This window comes from Anomaloglossus baeobatrachus, chromosome 8, assembly GCF_048569485.1.
Source record: "Anomaloglossus baeobatrachus isolate aAnoBae1 chromosome 8, aAnoBae1.hap1, whole genome shotgun sequence".
NCBI classification, from domain to species: Eukaryota; Metazoa; Chordata; class Amphibia; order Anura; family Aromobatidae; genus Anomaloglossus; species Anomaloglossus baeobatrachus.
Window position 1 is genome coordinate 71,404,623 of NC_134360.1, and position 26,581 is coordinate 71,431,203.

The 26,581-nt window shown below is 42.6% G+C and overlaps 1 protein-coding gene across 4 annotated transcripts in view; it reads right to left on the reverse strand.

Moving 5' to 3' along the window:
- Positions 1-7,270: 7,270 nt before the first annotated feature.
- CACNA1I (calcium voltage-gated channel subunit alpha1 I) overlaps positions 7,271-26,581 on the reverse strand; it is a 1,217,075-nt gene continuing 1,197,764 nt past the window's right edge. For all 4 annotated transcript variants that reach the window (XM_075321783.1, XM_075321781.1, XM_075321782.1 and 1 more), the window contains 3 exons: positions 13,520-13,694; positions 8,879-9,075; positions 7,271-8,787 (listed from right to left, as the gene is read on the reverse strand). In XM_075321783.1, the coding sequence (XP_075177898.1) occupies positions 8,104-8,787; positions 8,879-9,075; positions 13,520-13,694 (1,056 nt within the window). In that variant the 3' untranslated portion in view covers positions 7,271-8,103. The remainder of the gene's footprint in view (positions 8,788-8,878; positions 9,076-13,519; positions 13,695-26,581) is intronic.

Below are 26,581 nucleotides of genomic sequence, written 5' to 3' on the forward strand. Positions count from 1 at the left end.
GTATTTGGTGAATTTTTTACCTTAGTATTTGAGTTTTTACCTCAGTATTTGTAATCCAAAACCAAGACTGGGTAAAAATATACAGCAGTGATGCCCATGATTCTATTACACTATTCCTCTGATTGTTCCACTTCTGGTTTTGGCTACAAATACCGAGGTAAAAACTCACCAAATACTCGACATGTGCACATGGCCTTGGACAGTAGAAAAGAATAGCACTTGGATGACACACGAATGGCACCCCAGTACTATCCTTTTATCACAAACTCATTCACTTTTCTCTTTGTAGGACAATTGGTGTACAATAAAACAGATATGAGATCATGTCAAAGACTATAACAGACATGGGTTCTGTATATGAAAACAGGTAAAACACAAGTAGTACGTTAAGCACGGACATCTGAATGAGGACCTATGTTCGGGATTTATCCTGTTAAATGACAATGGGACAAATCCTCATGCAAATCTTTTGTGGATCTACTTTACCCCCGAAGCAAAAATTCAAGGGTAAAACCTCTTTTTTCAGTTGCGGAAATAGGATTGTAATCTGACATGTACATAACCTCTTACATGTTTCATTTTTTTTTTTTTTTGTTTTACACATTTCTGAATTCTTTTAGACATTTCCATATCTTATGTATTTGTCCTGTTGAATGACAAAGGGACAAATCCTCAAGTGAATCTGTTGTGGATCTACTTTACCCCAAAAGCAAATATCCAAGGGTACAATCTTACGTTTTTCTGGGGGTTTTTTTGTTTTTTTTTTCTTACACATTTCTGAATTATTCTAGACATTTCCATACTTTATGGATTACCGTAGTCTTGTTGAATGACAATGGGATAAATCCTCATTTATGGATCTACTTTACCCACGAAGCAAAAATCCAAGGTTACAACCTTTGATGATTTCAGTTGTGGAAATAAAATTGTAATCTGATATGTACATAACCTTTTATGTTTTTCTGATTTGTTTTTTACACATTTCTGACTTATTCTAGACATTTCCATACTTCATGGATTAGTCTTGTTGAATGACAATGGGTCAAAGCCTTATGCAAATCTGTTATGGATCTACTTTACCCATGCAGCAAAAATACAAGGGTACAACCTCTGATTTCAGTTGTGGAAATAGGATTGTTTTTCTGGGGTTTTTTTTGTTTTTTTTTTACACATTTCTGAATTATTCTAGACATTTCCATACTTTACGGATTAGTCTTGTTGAATGACAATGGGTCAAATCCTTATGCAAATCTGTTATGGATATACTTTAGCCATGTAGCAAAAATCCAAGGGTACAACCTCTGATTTCAGTTGCGGAAATAGGATTGTTTTTCTGTTTTGTTTTTTTTTTACACACTCCTGAATTATTATAGACATTTTCATACTTTATGGCAACACAGACTTAAGATTACTATACCAACTTCATCTAGAATGCTACACACAGATTTATGACAATTTTTTTTTTTAACAATGACCCCAAAAAAAACTCATAGAAAAACAATATGTATTTATTGTGAAACAGTAGATTTCATCCAAAAACTCAGAACTCTGTCAATGGAAAAATTAAAACAGCTAATGGACACTGAAGTCCAGAAGTCACAAGAGAGACAGACATTTAGGTGAAATTGCTCCTTTATTTTTGACGCGGTAAACGTGTCATTTAAAGTTCCTTTTTAAACAAAGGTTTTATCAGGGCTGTTTGTGTCCTGGTGGCCGCTGCTTTCATCTGGATCTGCAGGGAACTGTCGTTCCATGGTGTCATGGGAGGAAAAGGAGGAGAAGGTTAGCTGAAAGTTATTTACCATCTGAAAACCAGGTTGTTCAAAGCCCTTTATTAAAGAACCGCTGAGTAATGGATCAAAGAGTTTACAGGCTCGGCATATGGGCGCCGTCTTTCAAAATGATCAAAAAACTAACGTGAGGATTCATCATCTATTAAAACATAACTATAGGAACATCGGTTTATAACATGTGCTTGAGTGAAATGCCCCTTTTAGTTGTGATTTATCTAAATATATTGTAATTCAGATGGATTCCCAAAGGAACGCCACCTCGGCCACACAACTATTCGCATTGTCTACACCAATATCCAATCTGTAGTAACAAGAAGACACTGACCAAAATCCTAGTTACTAATGTGAATCAGATTTTATGAATTTTATATATTAGCTCAAGATAAACTATATTTTTGTTCCTCATTTGCCTTTGGAGGTATAAAACTAGGGCGATAAAAACCCAAAATTTGCAACATCCAATCAAATCATTGGTTTGTTCCTCTTATCTAGTACAAGATTGCACTTTGGTGTAATATTATCACCCAAAAAACTCTTAAGTTAAGCTTACTTTGAGCAAAGGCTACCATACTGTCATCTGAACCAATTTTTTTTTACAACATGTGCCATAAATTTTGGGAACATAATCCAAATTGGGCACGTAAAGGAAATATGCCACCAGGTTTTTACTACCCAATGTAGAGAGATCCTGATTCCAGTGATGTGTCATTTACAAGGCTGCTTACTGCAGTTTTGATAAAGTAATTGTTTTATCTATTGCAAATCTATCAGCTTTCTAAATGATGAGCTCTGTATAACCCTGCCCACACCAGTGATTGGCTGCTTTCTGTGTACACTGTGCATAGGCAAAAAGCTGCCAATTAGTGGTGGGGGCGGGGTTATACAGAGCACATGAATACAGAAGACAATATGACAGTAATTATACTAGTCCTCTAGTGATAATCTCCTGATGATAAACTAAATGTAAACTACAGCAAGCAGCCCAGTAAGGCTGGGGCCACATGAGGGTATGGTATCCGATACAAGTGCATCGGACGCAACTCTCAGCTCCCGCTGTGCTGCTAGTGTAAGCCGAATGTCATGCCATTGTGATCCAATCCTGAGATCGGATCACAGCTGTGAAGGAGAGGTAGGAATTAATCTCCTTATCGCCGCCATTATCAGCTGATATGATTATGGCACTTCACTTCGGTATCATCCGAGTGCAGTGCGATGTTTCTCTCGCATCCATAGACTTGTATGGGTGCGAGTGAAAATGGATCGGATTACACCCACAGCATGCTGCGATTATTCTCTTGGTCCAAGTAGGGCTGAGAAAATAATCTCAGATGGAAACGGCCCCATAGAGTAACATGAGTCTGAGTGAAATGTGATTTTTTTTTTATCGCATTTCACTCGGACTGTTTTACTCGCCGTGTGTCTTAGCCCTAAGAGACACTCCGCCACAATCAGACTCTGTCCTTAATTGTGTTGCGCTCAGATTAGGTATAAAAAAATCTAATGACAGATTCCCTGAAATATTTGGTGATTGCTATGATGCATCTGTGTGAAGATCAGGTCTCGGAATGATTTCCTTCTATCATAGGAGAAGTGTCAATTTTTTTAAAATATTGTAGACTTATAAGTTTGTGCTCATAAACATCGTTAGTAAAATCTGTAGAAGGTAATTTTGCAGTATAATATATTATCACCCCACTACACCTATAAAGGGTTTATCTGAACTCTCAAAATTGATGGCCTGTACTGAGGAATATAAGAATGGGGACATCCAACTCTGGGAAAGCAGCTGATCACTTCAATGAGACAGCGTTGCAATATTGTGTGCAGGAGGAACAAATGTCCGGCCTGTGCCAACTCAAACCAGACTGAATCCTAATACTACAGTAAATATGTGGCATTTTTCACATATTGGCTGTGGCCACATCAAAAAACAGATTGGCAGAGGTGCCCCATCTAATACGCAAAGGAAAAGCCATCAATTCAAAAGAGCTCGACAACCCCTTTAAATTCCCTTTGCTGTCAGGATGTAACTGATTTCAATATTATATTGCCAAAAAATGTTTTTTAAGATGAGCCATCATGGCCATTAAAATAGTCCATCAATGTGTGATTAATAGGAGTAACAACCCTGGGATCACACACCGGTTAGTGGGAAGAGGGTGACAAATTGCAGTGGGCACCATTACCCCTTTGATGTGTATCCAGATACATTAGGGCATCCATATCTGCTGCTGTACATGGTACTCCAGATAAGGTCTGAACCACAGTACCAGGCCTGCTGCATAGGCAAAAGAGCCATATTCATTCTGCTAATCAGTAGACCCCCATATCACACATTTATGGTCTATCCTAAGCATAGTTCGATGTGCTTTTTACTGCAAACCTCATAAAGTTAAACATTAGTAAAGGTGGAGGCTGTAGCCACCCCTATACACTGACAAGCAAAAGGGTAACAATGTTTTTAACTTTTGACTTTTAGATTCCATAAACATCCAAAACAGCTTTGAGTGTGAGACGACCTTCATTTTATAGACAATCATCTCGGCTTTCTCATACATAAAATGTGATTTGCAACTAGTTAGCATATGATTAGTTATGCAGATTGTCATGTCACTGCATTGTTACTGTTTTACTCCTAAAAATCAAAATTTTATTATTTTGTTAGTATTTTGTAAATCCAGTTTTGGCTTTCAGCTGAATCCTTCTGGGCGTGCTCTCAACCAGATGCAGTCATGTCTTGATCGAAATCTGATCCCAGGTCTTTTCTCACGTATATCGGTTGACTCACTTGGGTATGTATACAGCTTTTTCTACAACTCTACCCACAATTGTTGGATTCGGTTGAGGTCTGAGGACTGTGGGGACAATCGAGCACCTCTACTTCACTGTCATTGAACCATTTCTTTTCTAATCTCGACATATACTTCGGGTCGTTGTACTGCTGGAACACGAACACTATGTCGTCCTTCTCATACCCATAGTACCCAAGTGTACCCAAGTGTCCAAAGTAGCTCCTCTTGTAGAATACTCACATATAGCTCAGCATTGAGACCACCATTAATCCTGGTCAAGTATTTAACGCCTTTTGCTGTGAAACACCGCCATATCATCAGGCTTCCTCCACCAAACTTGACAGTTCCTTCAATTTCTCGATCTGTTAGCCCCTTTTTCCCTTGTTTCTTCCAGACCCACTTGCACCCGTCAGAGCCATCTATTCACTTTCGTCTCATCGCTCCAAGTTACTTATTTTCAATCTTCTACTACCCAATTTTCGTACAATTTGCAAACTCGAACCAACGCTTCTTATGATGACATTGAAGTTGAGGTTTCTTCACCTTTTTCAGGCCACCATTCTAGACTTAGTAACGTGTATTGCACGGTGCTTACATAGACATCTGTAATCTCACTATTATGAAGTATACGAGCCACCTCCACTGCCATGTTAGTCATACCAGGACTGATAGACTTTGTGATGACCAAACTTGTTGACTGATATTTTGCATGGACGTCCACTACTTGGCTTTTGAATGAATGGATGGACTTTATTTCGCATTCCTCCAACTGTCATGGCCTCACATGATGCAGTTTGGTAATTTTCGTGGCCGAGAGACCGCTATCAATTCGCTGGATGATGCTGTTTCTCTTTTCTTGGGAAATCTTCTTCATGGCTGCTCCTTGATTTGAATCTGTGACTTTTCTTTTGAGAATCAGTCTAATAAAACACGGAGCGATTAAGGAATGTGATAAAAGGTTGTAATTTGTAGTATACAGGAAGAAAAGATTTTTCCACCACCAGGAGCAAAGAAACAACAATGCAGTCACATGACAATAATCTGCAGAACTAATCATATGCTAAATAGTTGCAAATCAAATTTATGTATGAGAAAGCCAAGATGATTGTCTATAAAATGAAGGTAGTCTCACGCTCAAAGCTGTAGTCGATGGTGAGATAAGGAGCCCGGAAGTCAAAAGTTCAAACATGGATTCCCTAAAGAAAGAGGGGGTATATACACTGACAAGCAAAAGGGTAACAGTCAGCAGATTTTTGCTATGTAATCCAAAAGCAGAATGGTGTAGGAGCTGTGAGCCTAATTCTAGTGACGTGTCACTTACTAGGCTGTTTGCCAGTTAAAAAAAAAAAATCAGTGTTTTATCACCAGGAGATTATCGCTATAGGCCTGGACATCTCATGCCTCCTAGTCCATCTGCACCCCAGCACAAATGAGTAGCTTTATGTCAATTAACCGTGTAAACATTAAGCCTGCCAATCAGTGATGTGTGTGGGTTTAGGCAGAGCTCAGCATTCTAAGCTCTGTTTGATCTACAGCAAAAAAACCCCAAGATGACTGGATACAGACACATCTCTGGAATCAGGCTCTCTGCCCCTACATCATACTGCTGTAATATTACATGTGACAGATTTCCTTTAATTATATAATTTCCATCTACTTACTGTAGTTAGAAATGTGACCCCAAAAATAAAAGTCTTATCCTGCTAAATCATTACCACTCACCTACACATTAGTAAATGTACCTTGAACTCTGTTTAACTTTGGACATATTTTTGGGAACGATGAGCATAACTATATCAAATGACTTTGTAAGGTAAAACCTAATTTATAAAGCTCAACTTGTCACAATATAGACCTGTGTTTATACTCCTTAAATGGAAGCTGTCATCATATTTGGCCTTCTAAACTAAAACTAGCACCTTAAGCAGAGCCTATGCTGCATTCTATAAAGGTGCATGTTTCCCCCTGACCCCCACAGTAGACCCCACAAATACCTTTATCATATATCATACTCCCACCATATATGTAAATTATCCGGTCTGATGGGCGTCCTAATCAACGCCTCCTGTCCCTCCTTTCTCCGACCTCCTGTGCTGATTGACGTGGATGATGTCTCGGATGCCATCCATGTAGGCAGGCAAAATCTCCATATTCCCAGCTCAAGCAGGCTCACTTTGCATAGGTGTGCCAGCGCAAACTGGCAAGTTCCCAGCGCAATGTGAATGACGTCACCGGCTTGATCCATATTGCCGGGCAAAATTTTGCACCTGTGCACAGAACTCGCCAGTTCGCGCAGGTGCACCTATGTTTTAGGCTCTGTCCGCAATAGTACCTAGGATTTAACTGTCTTGGGCGCCTTCGCTGGCTACCGACAGTGTTTTCTCTGGCTGGTCTCCCCGAGATCAGTGATTGTTTTGTCTCGCAGTAGGACAGAGCATATTGCGCCTGCACGAGCAATATGTCAGGATTTTGTCGAGAGTTTGCCTGCCTACGTGGATGGTGGCAGAGGCATCATCCACGTCAATCAGCACAGCAGGATGGCGACAGGAGGGACAGTAGGCGCAGAGTAGGACGCCCATCGGTTCAGCTGGAAAATTTACATACAGGGAGGGAAATTTTATAAATGCATTTCTGGGGTCTACGGGAGGGTCAGGGGGTACCGTGCACCTTTATAGAATACAGCACAGGTGCTACTTAAGGTGCTAGTTTTAGTTTACATGGCCAAAATCTGGTGACGGCTACCTTTTAAAACCAAAAGTAATCATGTAACACTGCACTGATGGATGCAGCTCTTTAGCATTATGCATCGACTCTTTGTTTCCATCGGGTTCCATTATTTGCATCCTAGTTTTGAAAAACACGTCCATGCTGTAACCTCATGGTATGAAGCACATTCGTACTTAGCAGCTATTTATCCTTCTTCATCGATTTCTCCAGAGCACAGTAGAAACTTCATGATTTAGGATAGGAGGATATGAATATGAATATGCAATAGATTGTCAACGATTTGGTTACAAGAGACTGATCAACAGATGGGATGGAAAACTGACAATCTGATTGTATGAATGGAATTCACCAAAAATGAAAATCAATGTTTAACCCAAATTAAGGTCATCAACTCTCCTCCACCAAATATTTGTATTGCCACATAAAGATACCTTTTATGATACAAACTTTCGAGAAGTCCCAAGCAAGATTAAAAATAAAATATATATATAAATAAAATAATATATATATATATATGTATTATATACTTTATGTGATAGCCCCAGAGGCTGGTTACAGTACAGCGGTTCTTCCACTTCGGAGCCTGAGAGCTCAGCCAACTTCACCTCTCGTCTCTCCGGTTGCATTGCTTGGCTGGCTCACACAGTGAGGTAATGTAGCGTTTCCTGCTGGTCTGTTTGGGAGCCCTAAGGCTATTCCCACCCATAACAGAGCTAGGAAATAATCCTTCAGGAAACTAACCTGCCACCCACCAAAAAATAATGGAGCACACAAAGATTAAAAAAAAAATCTCATCTGTTTCTTCGACTATTATTGCCAAAATCCACATTTCCTGAGACACTACTGGTAGGAATCCCTCTTTCCGTAGCTGGTAATTTTGAAGAACTGCTACAACTTTCTTGGGTTTCTGAGGGAGTAGAAGTTTGGTAAAAATCCATCACCCATGATGGCATTGAAAGGAAGCCCTGTGGATCAACCGCGTAAAATTGCTTTGCTCCTCTTACCCTTGAGGAAGCAACAGATAAACTGTTTACGCTGCTGCATTTTTTCATTACACCACCAGGTGGTGTTAAGGAGGGGGGTGGTGAAAAGAGGGATGTGAGGGATAAACTACTAAAAGTCTCTGAGGGCTCACTTGTGCCTCTTAGGCTTCCTCCAGCCCCTTCTTCATCAGAAGGGTCCATAGAGTCATGAAGAGTACATCCGGGACTAGTGCTACCACCGCTGCTATGGCTCCGCTGATGCCTGCGAATTTTCTGAAGTGCAAAGTTAGGTCGGTTGCTTCTCCTCTGCACCATGGAAAGTGAAGAAATAGGAAGCGTTGTACGATGTGATGTGGGCGCCACACGGAGATCAGGGAGGTCCAAGGTGCATTGGGGAGAGTCACTTAGATTTAAACTATCTTCAAGAGTTGTCTGTAAGCTATCTTCAGAGGTTGGGCTGCCACTTTCAATAGATGAATTGCTTTCTGTTGTCTGAAATTAACGGAAATCTCCTTAATTTACTGACTAAACAAAGTTAATATATTTGTCAACATTTTTTTTTACTTTTTAGAACAAAACTTACCTGCCTAAGAAGTGCACAGTTGACATCAGGTGAACGTAGTGTAGCCCAAGAATCTGGAGGAGAAAGTTTAGGGAGACTTTTCTTAAGGGTTTGATCTTCTGGATCAGAATCTGTGGTAGGTATAGATGGATGGAAGAACTCTGCAGGGACTGGCAAAAGGGGAATCAAGGAGTCTGTAGGACAAGGCTGCGAAGAAACTGAAGGAGCAAAAATTCAGAATAGAGAGTGAAAAAACATTTGGTTAGTATCACTATCACGGCAACCTTGTCTTCTTATTCTGCAAAGCTAGGCTATAGGTTATTATTATTATTATTATTATTATTCTTAGTTGTAATTTTAAAAAGATGGGTCTTAAAGAGAACCTGTCACCAGAGTCTTCCCTTATGTGCTGCAGCCACTACCAGTGAGCCCTTATTTACAGCATTCCAGAATTCTATATATAAGAGCCCAAACTGCTCTGGGAGCACTTATATATACCAAGGGGGAGGCCCGGTCCAAAGGGTGTTGCTGCTCTGTGGTCCGGTGCTCCTCTTTGCGTCCTCCTTCTACCCAGCCCAGTGTGGATAACGTGTCCTATGTCATCCACACAGGCCGGTATTGACAACCTGTATCCTGCTGAGGGCAGATTAAAGTACTGTAATGCGCAGGTTTGAAGAAAGGTTAAAGACTACACTACAATATTTTGATTTGCCCTTAGCAGGCAGATCAAAGTGCATGTGGGCAGGACCACAATGCCGGCCGGTGTGGATGACGTAGGAGGCATCAACCACACAAGGCTGGGTAGAAGGAGAATGACAATCGCCATAGAGAGGAGGCGCCGGTCCGGAGAACAGCAACATCCATCGGACCTGACCACCGCATAGGGGAGTATTATAAAAGTGATTTTTACGTTCTACAGCGTGGCCTGGGCTCTTATATACAGTATTCTGGAATGCTGTATATAAGGGCTCACTGGTGGTGGCCACAGTTTATAGGGGCCAAATCTGGTGACAGATTCTCTTTAATTAGTGATGGGTGAATAGTAACTATTCGTGGCCGGATTATTCGTAACGTATCTCAACGTACTATTCCGGTATTCATAATGAATAATGTACCTAATGCAACGTAATGTGGAACCCGAGCAGTTTTCTTGCCGTGACGAATACTGGAATAGTACTCTGTATTTGGTAAGCACTATCTGAACTCGAATAGTTACTATTCGCTCATCTCTAGTCTTAATTTTTCATGCCCCAAAAAATTGAATTATGTAACACAATATGGTTGTCGCGAGTAGGAGGTGAGAACTGGGTCCTCTATTATCAGATATGAGAAGGCGTGAAACAAGACATTCCTAATGAAAATAAAAGCTTTTTCTGACCATCAACAGGTATAATTCCATACAAACAAATAGGCCAACGTTTGAGTTGCATATAGGACCTTGTTTAAAGCCTGAAATTGAAATTATGGCATGGCTTTCAGAAATTACAGAGGTACGTCTAAAACTTTGCTAAATTGCGCTAATTTGATCTAAAGAAAGTCAAGTAAGAAGAGGCATTAAGTTAAACAAAAGTACAATGTGATAAATCATTCACCATAAGCCAATTGGTGCATCTAGTCTAGTTCTAAGCTGTCTACATTAAAGACAGTACTAATAATTAGTATTAAAGGAAGTATGTCAAAAGGTTTTTCTGTCACCATGTTTTTGATCTCCCATCTAAGAGCAGCAAATTGTAGAGACAGAGACCCTGATTCCAGGGATGTGTCAGTTACTGGGCTGTTTGCTGTCATTTTGATAAAATCGATCTTTTCTCTCCTGCAGATCTACTAGTTCTCTGAATGCTGAGCTCTGTATAACCCTGCCCACAACACTGATTGGCAGCTTTCGGTTTGCATTGTGCATAGGCAGAAAGCTGACAATCAGTGGTAGGGGCGTGGCAGGACTACCGGGCAGTAAGTTTACTAGTCCTCTAGTAATATTATTCTACTGATAAAACAGTAATTTTATCGAACTGCAGCAAGAAACCTAGTAGGTGACACATTGCTGGAATTAGGGTCTCTGTCTCTACATTATGCTGCTCTCAGATTAGGTGGCAAAAATCTGGAGACATATTCCCTTTAAGTTGGCACTGTATAGCATACATGTTTTAAAAAGGTTAGCAGAAACAAAATTATTCTTATTTGAAAATGTATTTAAATCTGATTACATTGTGCATTGTTTTTACATTATTTATGTGTTTATTGGTGTGGCCAAGTTGATAGAAGCAGGCATTTGTCACACATGGCAGCATAATGTGACAACAGATATGTTGATTTTAGTAGTCTGTCACTTTTGTGCTAATGGTTAGTAGTTTTGGAGAACTTACATCTTTGGCAGCTGTAAGGATTGCACAGTAACCTAGGGCATAACCGCAACTAAGCACATACGGTAGGTGGGCTTGACGCCTGTGCCTACTGTACCTGGATGTGCATCCAAATGTGCGCATTCAGCTGAAGTGTATTACAGCTCAGAGACCCACCGGCTCCCTCCTTCACAATACATGCCGTCAACCAATCATAAGCTGGCAGCTGACATGGGCTTGTTAGTCATGGGCGGTGCATGGCATTGATATGTGTTGCCTGTGCCAACACGCCGTAGTTTCCGGCTTCCACACCGACTATAGATAAGAATGCTGCACCTTTTGGAGAAGAAGAATAGTTTGTTTCTTTTTAAAATATGCTGGAAAAGAATGAAGGGCATTAATATTTGAAGGGGACCAGAAAGGGGGGTATTGTTATAGGATGGGGCCTAGATTGGGGGGAAATATTATTGGAAGGGTCCAGGACAAGGGACAGTATTACTTGAAGGACTCAGAATGGGGGACATTATTCTTTGATGGGGTCAAAGATGGAGACATTATTAAATAAATAGCCAAGGATGGGGGACATTAATACTGGAAAGGGCCCAGGAAGGAAAACATTATTACAGGAAGGAGCAAAGATGGAGGACATTATTACTTGAAGGGTCCCAGGATGGAGGCATTGTAATAGAACGGGGCCCAGGATAGAGGGCATTGATATAGGATGGGACCCAGGAGGGGGGGGGCAATATTATTGTAAGGGCTAAGGACAAGAGACATTATTACTTGAAGGGATTTGGATGGGAGACATTATTACTGGATGGGGCCAAGGATGAAGACATTATTAAATAAATGGCCAAGGAAGGGGGGCATTAATACTGGAAATGACCCAGGAAAGAAAAGATTATTACAAAAAAAGAGCCAAGATGAAGGACATTATTACTTGAAGGGTCCCAGGGTGGGGGCATTGTAATAGAATGGGGACCAGGATGGGGGACATTATTTTTGTAAGAGCCCAAGACAAGGGACATTATTACTTGAAGGGCTCAAGATGGGAGACATTGTTACTGGATGGGGCCAAGGATGGATAAATTATTAAATAAATGGCAATGGACTGGGCACATCAATACTGGTAAGGGCTCAAGAAGGAGAACATTATTACAGGAATGGGCCAGGACAGGGGACTTAATTACTTGAAAGGGCCCAGGATGGAGAACATTGTTATAGGATGGTGCCCAGGATGGGGGACATTATTTTTGGGAGGGCCCAGGGAAAGGGACATTATTACTTGAAAGACTCAGGATGGGAGACATTATTAGTAATAATGTCTCCCATCCTGAGTCCTTCAAGTAATTTATTACATAAATGGTTCAGAATTTGAGACATTATTACTAAAAGGCGCCCAGGATGGAGATATTATTAAAAGAAAATAGCCAAGATTGGGGGACGTTAATACTGGAAAGAGCCCAGGAAGGAGAACATTATTCCAGGAAGGAGCAAGGACAGAGGACATTATTACATGTGGGGGCAGGTGGGGGTCCAGGTCCACATGGACTCTAGTTACGCTGAGAGCAAGTTCTCCAAAAGTACATAGAACATAAATGACAGATTAGTGAACTCAACATATCTACCCCCACTTTGTGTTGCCCTTAGTGAGGAGCATAACAGAGATGACAGGTTCCAAATAAGAATGAATTAAGCTGCTACATAATGATGTCGTGATGTCATGTCTGGCTACTATAAGGAAATGCTAAATTTATGATGTTACCTTTTTCATTCCTAAAAATTGTGCCTAAAATCCAGAGTATTGTTTCTTTACAACCCTAATTCTCTCACATAAAGGCCAGAGACTCTGTTGCACAATATTTAGCGGCTGATGACCCGAGCCTGATTGTTGGTCACCAGAGCCGTGCCAAGATAAAACACTACACATTTTCCCTTATTTTTTCATTTCTTCAGTGGAGAAATCTGTCAGTTTTCAGTTTGTAGTTTCAATGAAGGGAAAAAAACCTTACAAATAACCCAAATCATTCTGCGAATAAAACATTGTGTTGTAGGAACTGCAGTGTATTAATTTAGAATGGCAAAAAAAAGCCTGAAAGGATAGAAGTCGTGTTATTGTACCGTATGTTTGGTGGACAGAATGCTGGAACATTGCATTTGTAGAGAAACATTGTTATCTAAAGGTCAGTGCCACTCCACAAGAATTGCGTTAGTTCTACAATTTGCCTGAAAACGAGCAGTTTTCTTTTTTTCTATTTTATACAAAAGCTTTAGAATCCGAGGCATTTTAAAAGCATTTTCTTCTAAAAGAAACACTCCTCACCTGGGTGGCTCTCTTCTTTGAGCCAACTGTCCCACGACTCGGCCGGGGTTAATGATACTTTGTCAATCTCACACAGATAGCGATCGGGGGTAGGGGAACCAGGAATGCTAGCAAGGGGGAACAGGTTTTCCCCAAATACTCCAATCCCCAAAGAATCTGGGCTGTCTTGGCCTTCCTTTTAAGAAAATAGATTCATGAGTCTTCAGTTTTGTATAACACTGACACAATGTTTTGCATAGGACATAATGAAGTCATTAGTTTTACAAAATTAGGCTTAGTTCACATGTCCTTTTGTCATCTGTTAGGAGTAGAACGGATCCTGCAGAGATTCTTTGGGGAAACTGATTTCTGTCTGTTTTTAACATGGAAGTCTATGGAGGATGGATCCATTAATGGGTTTCTACCGTGTTTCCCCAAAATAAGCCCTACCCCAAAAATAAACCCTAGTTACGGTTCAATAATGAAGTGTCCATGGAGCTAAAAAAGTTAAATACTGCAGGACAATTCATTATAGACTGCAGACGCCCCTAAAAGAGAGAAGAAAGAAGACAGAAGACCCCAAAATCATACTCACCAGACACCAAACGGGAGGACCTGCAGTGGAACGCATCAAGGACCTGCAGTGGAACACACCCACACACATCAGATCACACACTCACACATATCAGATCACACATCAGATCACACATCAGATCACACATCAGATAGCACACTCACACATCATACACACACAACAGATTGCACACACATCAGATCGCGCACACACACACACACACACACACACACAACAGATCCCACATACAATCACACATCAGATCACACACACACACACATACACACACACACAACAGATTGCACACACATCAGATCGCGCACACACACACACACACACACAACAGATCCCACATACAATCACACATCAGATGGCACACAGACACACTCACCACATCCGATGATATCTATTGCGTTCCACCGCAGGTCCTTGAGCTCCACTGCACCATGTCCCAGGTTCCCCTGCCAGAAGCATTCGATATTGCCTGATGAGTCGAGTTTGTGTGTGCGATCTGATGTGTGATTGTGTGTGCTATCTGATGTGTGTGTATGTGATTTGATGTATGTGAGTGTGTCGGCCAGAAGCAGGGGAAGACTGAATGCATCTTACCTACTGGGAGCACCCGCTGAAGATCGCAGGAGGACCTTGGAGCCACGCAGACATCTGGGATCTCGTAAGTATGATTCTCCTGGGAAGGGGGGGGGTGTCTGTTTTTTGTGGGTTGTAAACTTACCCCCAACCCGTGTTTTCTCGAGACTTAGGGCGGCTTTGCACGTTGCGACATTGCACGTGCGATGTCGGTGGGGTCAAATCGAAAGTGACGCACATCCGGCGTCGCAGTCGATATCGTAGTGTGCAAATCCTTTTTGATACGATGAACGAGCACAAAAGCGTCGTTATCGTATCATCGCTGCAGCCTCCGACATTTCCATAATGCCGGTGCAGCGACAGGTGCGATGTTGTTCCTTGCTCCTGTAGCAGCACACATCGCTGTGTGTGAAGCCGCAGGAGCGAGGAACTTCAACTTACCTGCCGCCGGCTGCAATGAGAAGGACGGAGGTGGGCGGGATGTTTACATCCTGCTCATCTCCGCCCCTCCGCTTCAATTGGCCGCCTGCCGTGTGACGTCACTGTGACGCCGCACGACCCGCCCCCTTAGGAAGGAGGCGGGTCGCCGGCCAGAGGGACATCGCACGGCAGGTATGTGCGTGTAAAGCTGCCGTAGCGATAATAATCGCTACGGCAGCTTTCACTATATATCGAACGGGCGACGGGGGCGGGACTATCGCTGCAGCATCGGTAACACATTGTTACTGATGTCGCAGCGTGCAAAGCCCGCCTAAGCCTTACCCTTAAAATAAACCCTAACAAATTTTTATGTGCCAAAAATAATATGACAGTGTCTTATTTTTGGGGAAACACGGTATTTATCTTCCATTTGTAACGGATCTAGTAAGAAAACAATGGATCTGTTACAAATGCAAGGACAATGGATGACTAAATGGCAATTCGTTACCGGATCCATCCTCTAAAGACTCTTATGTTTAAAGACGGATCTGGCAGACATCCATGATTTAATAACGGACAAAAAAGTTCTGTTTGTACAAGTTTTTTGCCAACGATTCTCTGATGGATCCGTTGTAAGAGCTGCCTACAGGACATGTGAACTCAGCCTCACATTGTATCCACTTTTAGGAAAAAATATGGATGTTCGCATCTGGTTTATTATATCACACAGTAAATACTAGTTTTTAAAACAATTTTTAATTCATTTTGCTTTTTTTTTGGAAACCAGCAAACATCCTATTATGTATCTGAAATGCAAACAGTCTAAATCGATAGGTGTGTAATGAGAAACACAGTATGACAAGTACAAAACAATGGATAAAAACAGTTTGAACAATCGCGCACATCCGGCGCCGGTAATGACGTCGCAATGTGTAAAGCCTAGATGCGCCGATAAACGATCGCAAAAGCGTCGAAAATCGGTGATCTGTGTAGTGTCAGTCATTTTCATAATGTCGCACCAATAGGAGATACGATGTTGTTCCTCGTTCCTGCAGCAGTACACATCACTGTGTGTGAAGCCGCAGGAGCGAGGAACATCTCCTTACCTGCCTCCACCGGCTATGCGGAAGGAAGGAGGTGGGCGGGATGTTTACGTTGTGCTCATCTCCGCCCCTCCGCTTCTATTGGCCGCCTGCTGTGTGACGTCGCTGTGACGCCACACGACCTGCCCCCTTAGGAAGGAGGCGGGTCGCCGGCCAGAGCGACGTTGCAGGACAGGTAAGTGCGTGTGAAGCTGCCGTAGCGATAATTTTCGCTACGGCTGCTATCACAAGATATCGCAGCTGTGACGGGGGCGGGGACTATCGCGCTCGGCATCGCAGCATCGGCTTGCGATGTCGTAGTGTGCAAAGGGCCCCTAAGTGTTTGCCCCAGGTTGGGTTTCACCCTCTTAGCTTCCCTGGTTGCCCAGTACAAAACGAAGGACAAAGCTGATGCATGGTATGCTGCATTACTTTTGTTAACGGGTATTTTTATTAAAAAATTATAATGCTTTAATTATACTTGAAAAGTGTGACATTTTACAAGATCTAGCTGTAATCCACAATTTGTGCTCCTTAAATTTACTCGTAGTCAAAGTGAATTTGTCACCAGGTTTTGCTAAACCAACTGAGAGCAGCATAATGTAGGGGTAGAGACCCTGATTCCAGCATTGTACCACTTACTAAGCTTCATTTTATATATTTTTTTTGTAAAATCACTGTTTTATCTGGAATTAAACATAGAAGAAAGAAAAAGTGGCACTCACCACTGATGCATTATTTATCCTTTATTGTTCCATGATAGTATGGAAAGTTGCAGTGGAAAGACACAGGTGGGTGTCTACTACGAATTCCCATACTATTATTCAACAATAAAGGATAAGTAATGCGTCAGTGGTGAGCGCCACTTTTTCTTTCTTCTGTATTTAGTTCCTGAAAACTAAAACTACATGGTTTCAAGACTACATCTAGAATATGGGATCCAGTTTTTGGCTCCACATTTTAAAAAGCACATTCAGAAGTTAAGCGGGCTTTACAAGCTACTATATCGTTAATGAATTATCGTCGGGGTCACGGTGTTTGTTACGCACATCCGGCATTATTACCGATATCGCAGTGTGTGACACTTATGTGCGACCAAAAATGATCGCAAAAGCGGCAAAAATTGTTTGCCGCGGAGAGGTCATCCTGAAACAAAATATCGTTTTCTTCTAATTAGCGATGTTGTTCTTCGTTCCTGCGGCAGCACACATCGCTATGTGTGAGACCGCAGGAGCGACGAACAGCTCCTTACCTGCCTTGCGGAAGGAAGGAGGTGGGTGGGATGTTTACGTCCCGCTCATCTCCGCCCCTCCGCTTCTATTGGACGGCTGCCGTGTGACATCGCTAGAACGCTGCACGACTCGCCCTCTTAGAAAGGAGACGGTTCGCCGGCCAGAGCGACGTCGCAGGACAGGTAAGTCCGTGTGACGGGGGTAAGCGAGGTTGTGCGCGACAGGCAGCGATTTGCCTGTATTGTACAATCCACGGGGGCGGGTACGATCGCTTGCGATCTCGGTAGCGAGATCGCAGCGTGTAAAGCCTGCTTTAGAGTCAGTTCAAAGTTGGGCAACTAGACTACTACAAGGAATGGAAGGCCTCACATATGATGAGAGGTTGGAAAAGTTAGATTTGTTTATACATATAAATGAGATCTCCTCTGAGACATCTAAATACATATGTAGTCAATATAAAGGACTGGCACATGACTTATTTCTTCCAAAGACAATACTAAGGACAGGGGGCACTCACTGCGAGTGGAAGAAAAGCGATTCTGGCAGCTAAATAGGAAAGGGTTCTTTACAGTTAGAGCAGTCAGACTGTGGAATGCCCGACCACAAGAGGTAGTAATGGCAGATACTATAACAGCTTTTAATTAGGGCTGGATGATTTCCTCAGTACACAAAACATTGTTGGTTATAAATGACTTAGGGACCAAAGGTATAATTGGTGGAGGAAGGTTGAACTAGATGGACCTAGGTCTCTTTTAAATCAATCTAACTACTATGTGCTACAAGTTGAGCACCACCGCGTGTGACACTTTTTTCTACCAGCTCTGCATGTTCCAGTGATATATACTTGAGGTTTGCTATTCTTTTGTAATGGAAATCACAGCTAAATTTGCTGCAAATCTATCATTTCTCTGTATACGGTAATTCTGCCCACACCACTGATTCACAGGTTTCTGCTTATGCAAAGTGTACACAGCAAGCTGCCAATCAGTGGTTGGGGTAGAATTATACAGAGATCATGAATTTGGAGGACTACCTGGCAGCAGGTTTACTAGTCCTCTAGTGATAATCTCCTACTGATAAAACAATGATTTTATAAAAACTACAGCGAACAGCCCAGTAAGTGACACATAGCTGGAATAAGGATCTATGCCTCTGCTTTATGCTGCCCTAAGATTAGGTGGCAAAAAACGGATAACAGATTCTTTTTAATGTGCACCCAATATGTGTAACATCTTACTGTTGACTCCAAATAGAAACACTTCCATTAAAAAATGCATACAGTCAGATGTCACCTTTCTCCACAAATATTAACGAACCCCATACACACTAGCCTATCCTTGGCAGAACTCACCGATATTGCTGTGTATAATGTGTATAGCAGCCTCCTGACTCTTCCTTGATGGATTCTGTCGAGGAAATGAAGGATTCGTCATGTCCGATTTCCGATCCTTTTGATCAGAGGAATCGGCCAAAGAGAACACAAGAGCGTTCTTGTGTTTGGGGACTCGAGAGAGATAGCTATCAGCTGGATGGCTGTCTTTAGTGTATCGGGGTTTTAGACTCTATCATTTCATCTCAGGATGGTTGATCCTGGGCAGTTGGCCCATAGTTGTGAAATATTCATCCAACAATCAATAACAACATTGATTTTCCTCATACACATAATAAAAAAAATCAGAACTCAAAACATACTGTAGATGTGCAAATACTGTAAGAGAGCATTTATCTCCAGTCCCGAGCACTGTCCAAGAACTTCTAGAAAAAAAATGTGAATTGTGCTGTCGGAGGTTGGACTATTGTAATTTCTTGGGGACAAACCACTGATGGAGAAATGTAGATATGAAAGGAAATTACCTTGACATCACAATGACATGAGGAAAAGGTGGATATGGAATATGAGGATGTTATTTCATGAATATATGAAGCTCTGTATCCTGGATACATTTCTGAATCTCTATAGTTAGTTAACTGGGATGTATTATTTAGGACAGTGGTCTCCAACCTTTCTGACCTGTGGAGCCACTTTCGGCTCTCAGAGAGGGTCACAAGCCACAAGTAGTTGCCGCCCCTCATATTAGTGACACCCAGAGCCCCCATTACAAGTATAGTGACGGCCAAAGCTTTTCCACAGAAATCACACAAAGGCAGTATACCAATATCCAGGGGCTCCTACCTCCATTAAGACCTGATCTTCTGTGTGGAGCTACTCACAAATGTCACCATCTGGAGACCTGTTCTTCGTAGCTGTTTGCAAGACCTGGTGCAAATGCAATCAGCTGGCAGACATGTGGCTCCTGAGTCACAGGTTAGGGACCCCTGATTTAGGAGATCAATTGGATATGCTATCAATATGGCGATATGCTTCTAGGTTGGTGGAGAGCTGGTGGTATGTTTAAAAATGACCAACCACCAGGATTTTCCTATATTAACTAAAGCCAGTGCTATACTGGTGCTATCATGCTGATTCTATACAGACCCTTAGTTGTGAGATCGGATGTATACTTTCTGAAATATAGGCAAGTAAAGTTTGTGAAATACACGGTTACTTGATTTATAGGTGCTGCAGAATATCCAATAGGTGGGTCAGGTTTTGATAGATATTTCTGCCCCTGTCTGCTGCCTGTCCTTCCTCCCTCCTTTCTTCCGTTGAAATAACAGAAACAGGGGAGGAAGGACAGGCAGCAGACAGGGGCGGGAATAACTAGCAAAACCCGACTCACCTATTAGATATTCTGCAGCACCTATCAATCAGGTAACAGTGCATTTCACAAACTTTACTTGCTTGTATTTCAGAAACTATACATCTGATCTAATAACTAAAGGTATGTATAGAATCAGCATGATAGCACCAGTATAGCACTGGATTTAGTTTATATATGAAAATCCTGGTGGTTGGACCTCTTTAAGTATGAGCTATTTATATTTCCTGCATTGCTCTAAGATTCCAAAACTAATATAATCTTGCATGTTTCATAAATTAATTTTGTGGTCTAATGTGCACCCTATTAACATTTTTACTCCTTTATATCTTCAAAACAAAACTTACAACTGTGTTGTTTAGGCCTGTTTCAGACATCCGGAATTTTGCCGGATTGACGGATCTGGCACACTCCAGTAAAGTGCAATACAGTACAATTGCATCGCGGCAACCTCGGGTCACATGCTGTTATGTGACTAGAGTATGTGACCAGAGGTTGCCGCGATGCCATTGTACTGTATTGCTCTGTACTGGAGTGTGCCGGATCCGGTAATCCAGCAAAATGCCGGACGTGTGAAACGGGCATTAGCACCATGTGATCCCTTAGGTCTCACTGACATTATATTAGTCTTCAAAAATGCTAACATTAACATACTAATGACCAAAACTTAAACTGGTAATGTGTTCTCAATGACAAGTTGAACTTAACTTTAAGGACACATTCAGATGACTAAGGAGTGAAAAAAAAATGTATCTATTAACATCAGATGACCTCAGAGTTATCTGTATTTTAATTGTGTCTCATAAATTGAATGTCTGATTCCGATCCCCAAATAGGATAAGAATGAAACATGGGCTGAGTTTAAAGTAGTTGTCTGGTCAGAGGATTGGATAGGTCAGCAATTTCAGACCAATGGGGGTTATTTACTCTTATCGATAAGTCACCAATATCATCTGACCGGATAATCCCTCTAGCAAAATGCATACAGATCAGTTAAAAAAAATGCTTATGTAAATACTTATAGTAAACTTGATGGCTCCATGTACAGACAGCACATGGACAAGAAATACTGGAATCTAAATGTTTCCCCAAAAGGGTACACAGCATAAACATTAATCACTTATCGACTCGCTAGGTGACACATGTTAGGTCTTTGTTCACATCTCTTTCTCTCAGTCGCCAGTGGAAGGGGAAAGCAGTGAATATGCATTAAATATTATTGTCGGACCCGGAAGTAGTGCTGCAGTAGCAGGGATGTGGTAAGTACTGCTTTAACCCATTTGTTTCCTTTTTTTTTTTTACAATGGCCAATCCCAGCAATGCCAATACTTGACATGACTGTGATGGGCAGGGAGAGGATGGTTTTGCCATCCAGTCATTTACCGATTCATGGCAAGATTGCCAACGTTTGTGGTAAATGCTCGGATGTTCGATCCCGATCCGATCTGGCCAAAGATCGTACGATTTAAACGTTTTCCGATCTTTGCCAATCAGGATCACTCACCTCAACTGACGAGGAGTGTAATAGAGAAGAAACAAGTAGGACAAAGCAGGTCGGCATCAATCTGTTTAATGAAAGCTGGCTAAGATGTGATGTGGGGTAAATACTAGAGATGATCGGATTGATCCGCTGAGAATCAGTTTCAAGTCGAATTTCCTGAAATTCGAAGGTCTCAGTGTATTCAAATAGTTTGAGATTCGATTCCCGCAGATCGCAAGAATTAAAAAAAGAAAAGAAAACAGCTAAATTATTTACAAACCATTTCAAGGCAATTGGACTACACTACTTGAGATTAAGCAAAACTTTTTCCAAATTTTGGGAAAACTAGCCAAACCATGGGGATGTGAATTTTAAAAAGTTTGGCAATCTCTAGTAAGTACTGTACGTCATTGATTTAGATAAAAACAAAAGATGATGGCTAATTTCGAAATTTAATTCTACAAAAATGATAATACTGTTCATATTTTGTTACATTTGGATCAGGGCAAATTTGGGCATATGGACACCACACAGGTTTTCAGAGTTCAGAGTTGCTTACAAGCAGCATCTCACCCTCTGGAGGACACTGTCCATTTATTTCATAGATGACTATCATGTAATACTATATTTCTTCTGTAATATCCAATAAACTTTATCTTCTGTATCTAACAAATTGTCTCTGTATCACCAATTAACAATCTTTACAAAAATCTTGTGTTTACAAAAATTACTAAAAAAACAGAACCACCTGCATTAGAGCATTACACTTATACTATGACTGTGAATCAGCTGTAGAAAGGCTTCATTAGGTTAAAGGTAAAGCCAGGTGGAGCAGCGGCACAATTTTGTGGGTGAAACATCTGTTCCCCTGCAAAATAAAGTAATTAACTAGCAACTTGAAAACCACTGCGGTTGTATCTTGTCCGTACTAGGATCACTTTGTCTGGCCTTACCCTTAAGGCCCTGTTACACGCAACGACGTATCTAACGATATATCGCCGTGGTCACGGATTCCGTGACGCACATTTGGCATCGTTAGCGACGTCGTTGTGTGTGACAGCAAGGAACGACCATTAACAATGGAAAATACTCACCTTATCGTCCATCGTTGACACGCTGTTCCTTTTCAAAAAATCGTTGATTGTTGAGCACGCAGGTTGTTCGTCGCTCCCGAGGCAGCACACATCGCTATGTGTGACACCGCGGGAGCGACGAAGTATAGCTTACCTGCGGCCGCCGGCAATGAGGAAGGAGGTGGGCGGGATGTTACATCCCGCTCATCTCCGCCCCTCCGCTTCTATTGGGCAGCCGCTTAGTGATGCCGTTGTGACGGCGCACGAACCACCCCCTTAGAAAGGAGGCGGTTCTCCGGACACAGCAACGTCGCTAGGCAGGTAAGTATGTGTGCCGGCTCCTAACGATATTGTGCGCCACGGGCAGCGATTTGCCCGTGACGCACAAACGACGGGTGCCGGTACGCTCGCTTAGTAATATCGCAAGTGATATCGCTGCGTGTAACACCCCCTTTACACTTCTTAGTTGAAGAGATGAGATGTTACATAGATGCCATGGAAGTATGATAGAGGTTAAATCACACAAGTTAAAGGGAACCTGTCAGGTCCCATATGCGTTCTGACCTACAAGCAGGGTGTTGTGTGGCCTAGTAACCCCTTCCTACCCATCCCTGTGTTTTAATATTGTGTAAAATTTAATTTATAAAAAAAGTTTTATAACTTACGTGTTTCCTATGTAAATGAGCAGAGAGAGACTAGTTCCAAGGGCGTCTCTTCGCCTTTTCTGGTTTGCTCTCTTCTCATGGTATCATGCCCCTGTTGGCGTAATACCATGGATTTATATGAGCAACGTTACTGTCAGCTCCTGGAATTCCTGCGCATGCGCGCTTATCATTTGTGCAGCCTTCTTAGCTGGGTGTTTGCTTGCTGGCTTTAGAGACGCTCTGCGCATGGTCGGAAGCGCAGGAGCATTTAGATGATGCGCAGTGCGCTTGCCGACAAGTGTACACCCGGCTAACAAGGCTGCGGAAATGAGAAGCGTGCATGCGCGGGAATTCCAGGAGCTGATAGCTATGGGCACACAGGGGCGTGATACCACAGAAAGAGGGCAAACTAGACGGGGCGAAGTGACGCTCTTGGGACTAGTTCCTCTGCTCATTTACATAGGGAACACGTAAGTTCTAAAACTTTTTTTATAAATTCATTTTACACACTATTACAACACAGGGATGGGTAGGAAGGGGTTTTTAGGCTACACATCACCCTTTTTGTAGGTTACAAGGCATATGAGACCTAACAGGTTCCCTTTAAACCTGTTATCAGGTTTTTGTCACCTAATCTGAGAGCAGCATAACGTAGAGGCATAGATTCTGATTAGCCATGTGTCAAATACTCAGCTGCTTGCTGTAGTTTTCATAAAATCATTGTTTTATCACCAGGAGATTATCATTAGAGTACTAGTAAATCTGCTTCCAGGTAGTCATCTGTATTCATGAGCTCTGTATAACCTTGCCCCTATCACTGAAGCTGCCAATCAGTGGTGTGGGCAGGGTTATACAAAGCTAAACATTCAGAGAACTACTAGATTTACCACAGATTATATCAAATTGACAGCAACCAGCCCAGTAAGTAATACATAACTGGTATCATGGTCTCTGCACCTACATCATGCTGCTCTTAGATGTGATAGAAAAACCTGGTGACAGATTCCATTTAATACTATAGCACAGTAAGACATTATGGACAATTGTACTTTGTGGAAACAGCAAACAACTAGCTGCTACTTTCAAGGTCTGTCCAGCAACTCAGCAACTCCTGGTGTTCATGCGTTCTTTACTCTGCCATCTCAACTTAGGTTAACAATGTTGTCTCTGTTATCCTGATGCTGTCCACAATTGTTACTCTACTTTTCCTGTGAGTAATTGCATCTCAACAAGCAAGTTACCAGTTTATCTATCCATCTCTATGCTATTTCTGTAAGCAACTGCATCTCTGTAAGCAAGTTAACAGTTTACCTTTATATCTCTACTCTTCCTGTATGTAATTGTATTTCTGCAATCAAGACATCAGTTGCCTACACATCTCTGCTGTTCCAGTACTGTCTGCATATCTGGCTCAGCTGCATTAAAATGAACCTGTCATGTCCAATATGCACCCAGAACCACGAGCAGTACTGTTTGCATATTGCTAATCCCTGCCTAACCATCCCTGTATCTAGTAGACTAGATGAAGAGATCTTTAGAAAAGTATTTCTAAAGATCTTTTATCGTATGCTAATGAGCGAGGGAATTAGTCCTCTGGGCGTTAGTTCCCCTGGATAGTTAGCCCACTTATCATGTTAGTATGCCATTGTGGGTGTGCTAACATGCTAATGAATGTGCAGCGTCAGAGGATGATCTCACTCACCTCTGCGCTACCATCACCGTCCGATACAGGATTTCGGCTCAGTGCACATGAAACGCCCACGCCAGGGCTTGCAGGGCTCGCACGGTCACCGGGCCGGTGGTAGTCAGGGTCAGGTTGTGAGTGGCCCAACCCGGCTTCCGTGACCCCCGGCGGGTTTCAATAAAAGGAAAGTCCGACCGTCAGTCCGGTGTTACAAAAGGGATGGAAGGAGGGTACGGGGTTCCTGGGAAACTTGCCATTGCCCTCCCCCAGGAAATGGTACGGGACGGGGTTGGGGGATGCTTGCAGCGCCACCCGTGGTTTGTGGCCAGGTGTTCAGCCGCCGCTGCGCAGTCTTTCTCCGGGGCAGGTGTTACGGGCAGCCGGATGAAATCGCTCCTCACGGGTGGAGCGGGGTGGCCCCGGGAGGTTTTGAGACCCAGGGCAACAGTCCTCAGGGACACCGGGGGCACAGGGCAGCGGCATTACTCACAGCAGTCACAGAGTGCGGTTCCAGTTGTTCTTTATTAAGAGTCCATTCCACATCGCACCCGGGTGCTGGTCCTAGCCGCCTATAGTCTTTGGTCGGTCCCGGGCAGGTAGGAGGAAGGGGCTGGTGTGATAATACTATCCCCGTGGCATGGAGCATCTTGGGGACCCGCCGCCATTCTGTCTGTCTCTCTTCCAGTAGCGGTCAACATACAAACCGCCAAAGGGTATAACTTTCTCCAGGGATCCCCCAGTCCTCAGCTCCATTCCCTTCCTTTTAGGTGTTATTAGCCCTGGTCTCGTGGCATCTCCTGAGCAGGAGCTGTCCTGTGTAAGTCTGCACTCTGCTGCAGCCTCTGACGATCTGCACTAAACTCACTCCTATTCAGGCCCCCCTCCCCTTGGTAGTCATGGGGACCTGGCTGTGTCCAGCCACCTGCTCATTAAGGAGACAGGATGAGTCATGGACTCAAAACTTCATACTGCAAAAGCTATTAACTCCTTCCTGCCAGTGTGATGTGAGTGTATGTTGTGGGGACTCTTCTGCCTCCTGACCGGGAAAAATGGGGTAACATTTAATACCCTGTAGCGACCCATTTACAGGGGCGTTACACACATGACACCGGAGTTTTGGTCATGCTCACTATGAAGCCGCGTGTACACGTCTTGGCTTCAAACTGAAGTAGAGCGCATGATCGGTAGTTCGGGATCATGTGCACTGAGCCGAAATCCAGTGTCGGATGCGATGGCGGTGGAAAGGTGAGTGAGATCATCCTGTGACGCTGCACATTCATTAGCATGATAGTACACCCACAGGGGCCAACAGGGGTGTACTAACATGCTAATGGAGCAGACTGGCCGGGGAACTAACGCCCAGGGGACTAGTGCCCTCACTCACTAGCATACGATAAAAGATCTTTAGAAATACTTTTTCTAAAGATCTCTCTATCTATGCTAGAGTATACAGGGAGGCTTAGGCAGGGATTAGCAATATACACCCAGAACTGCTCGTGGTTCTAGGTGCATATTGCACCTGACAGGTTCGCTTGAAGTACTTCCAGCACTGGTTGTCCATCTGCTGCCCTGCATACTCCACAGCTGCACTGTATCATTGACTCCAA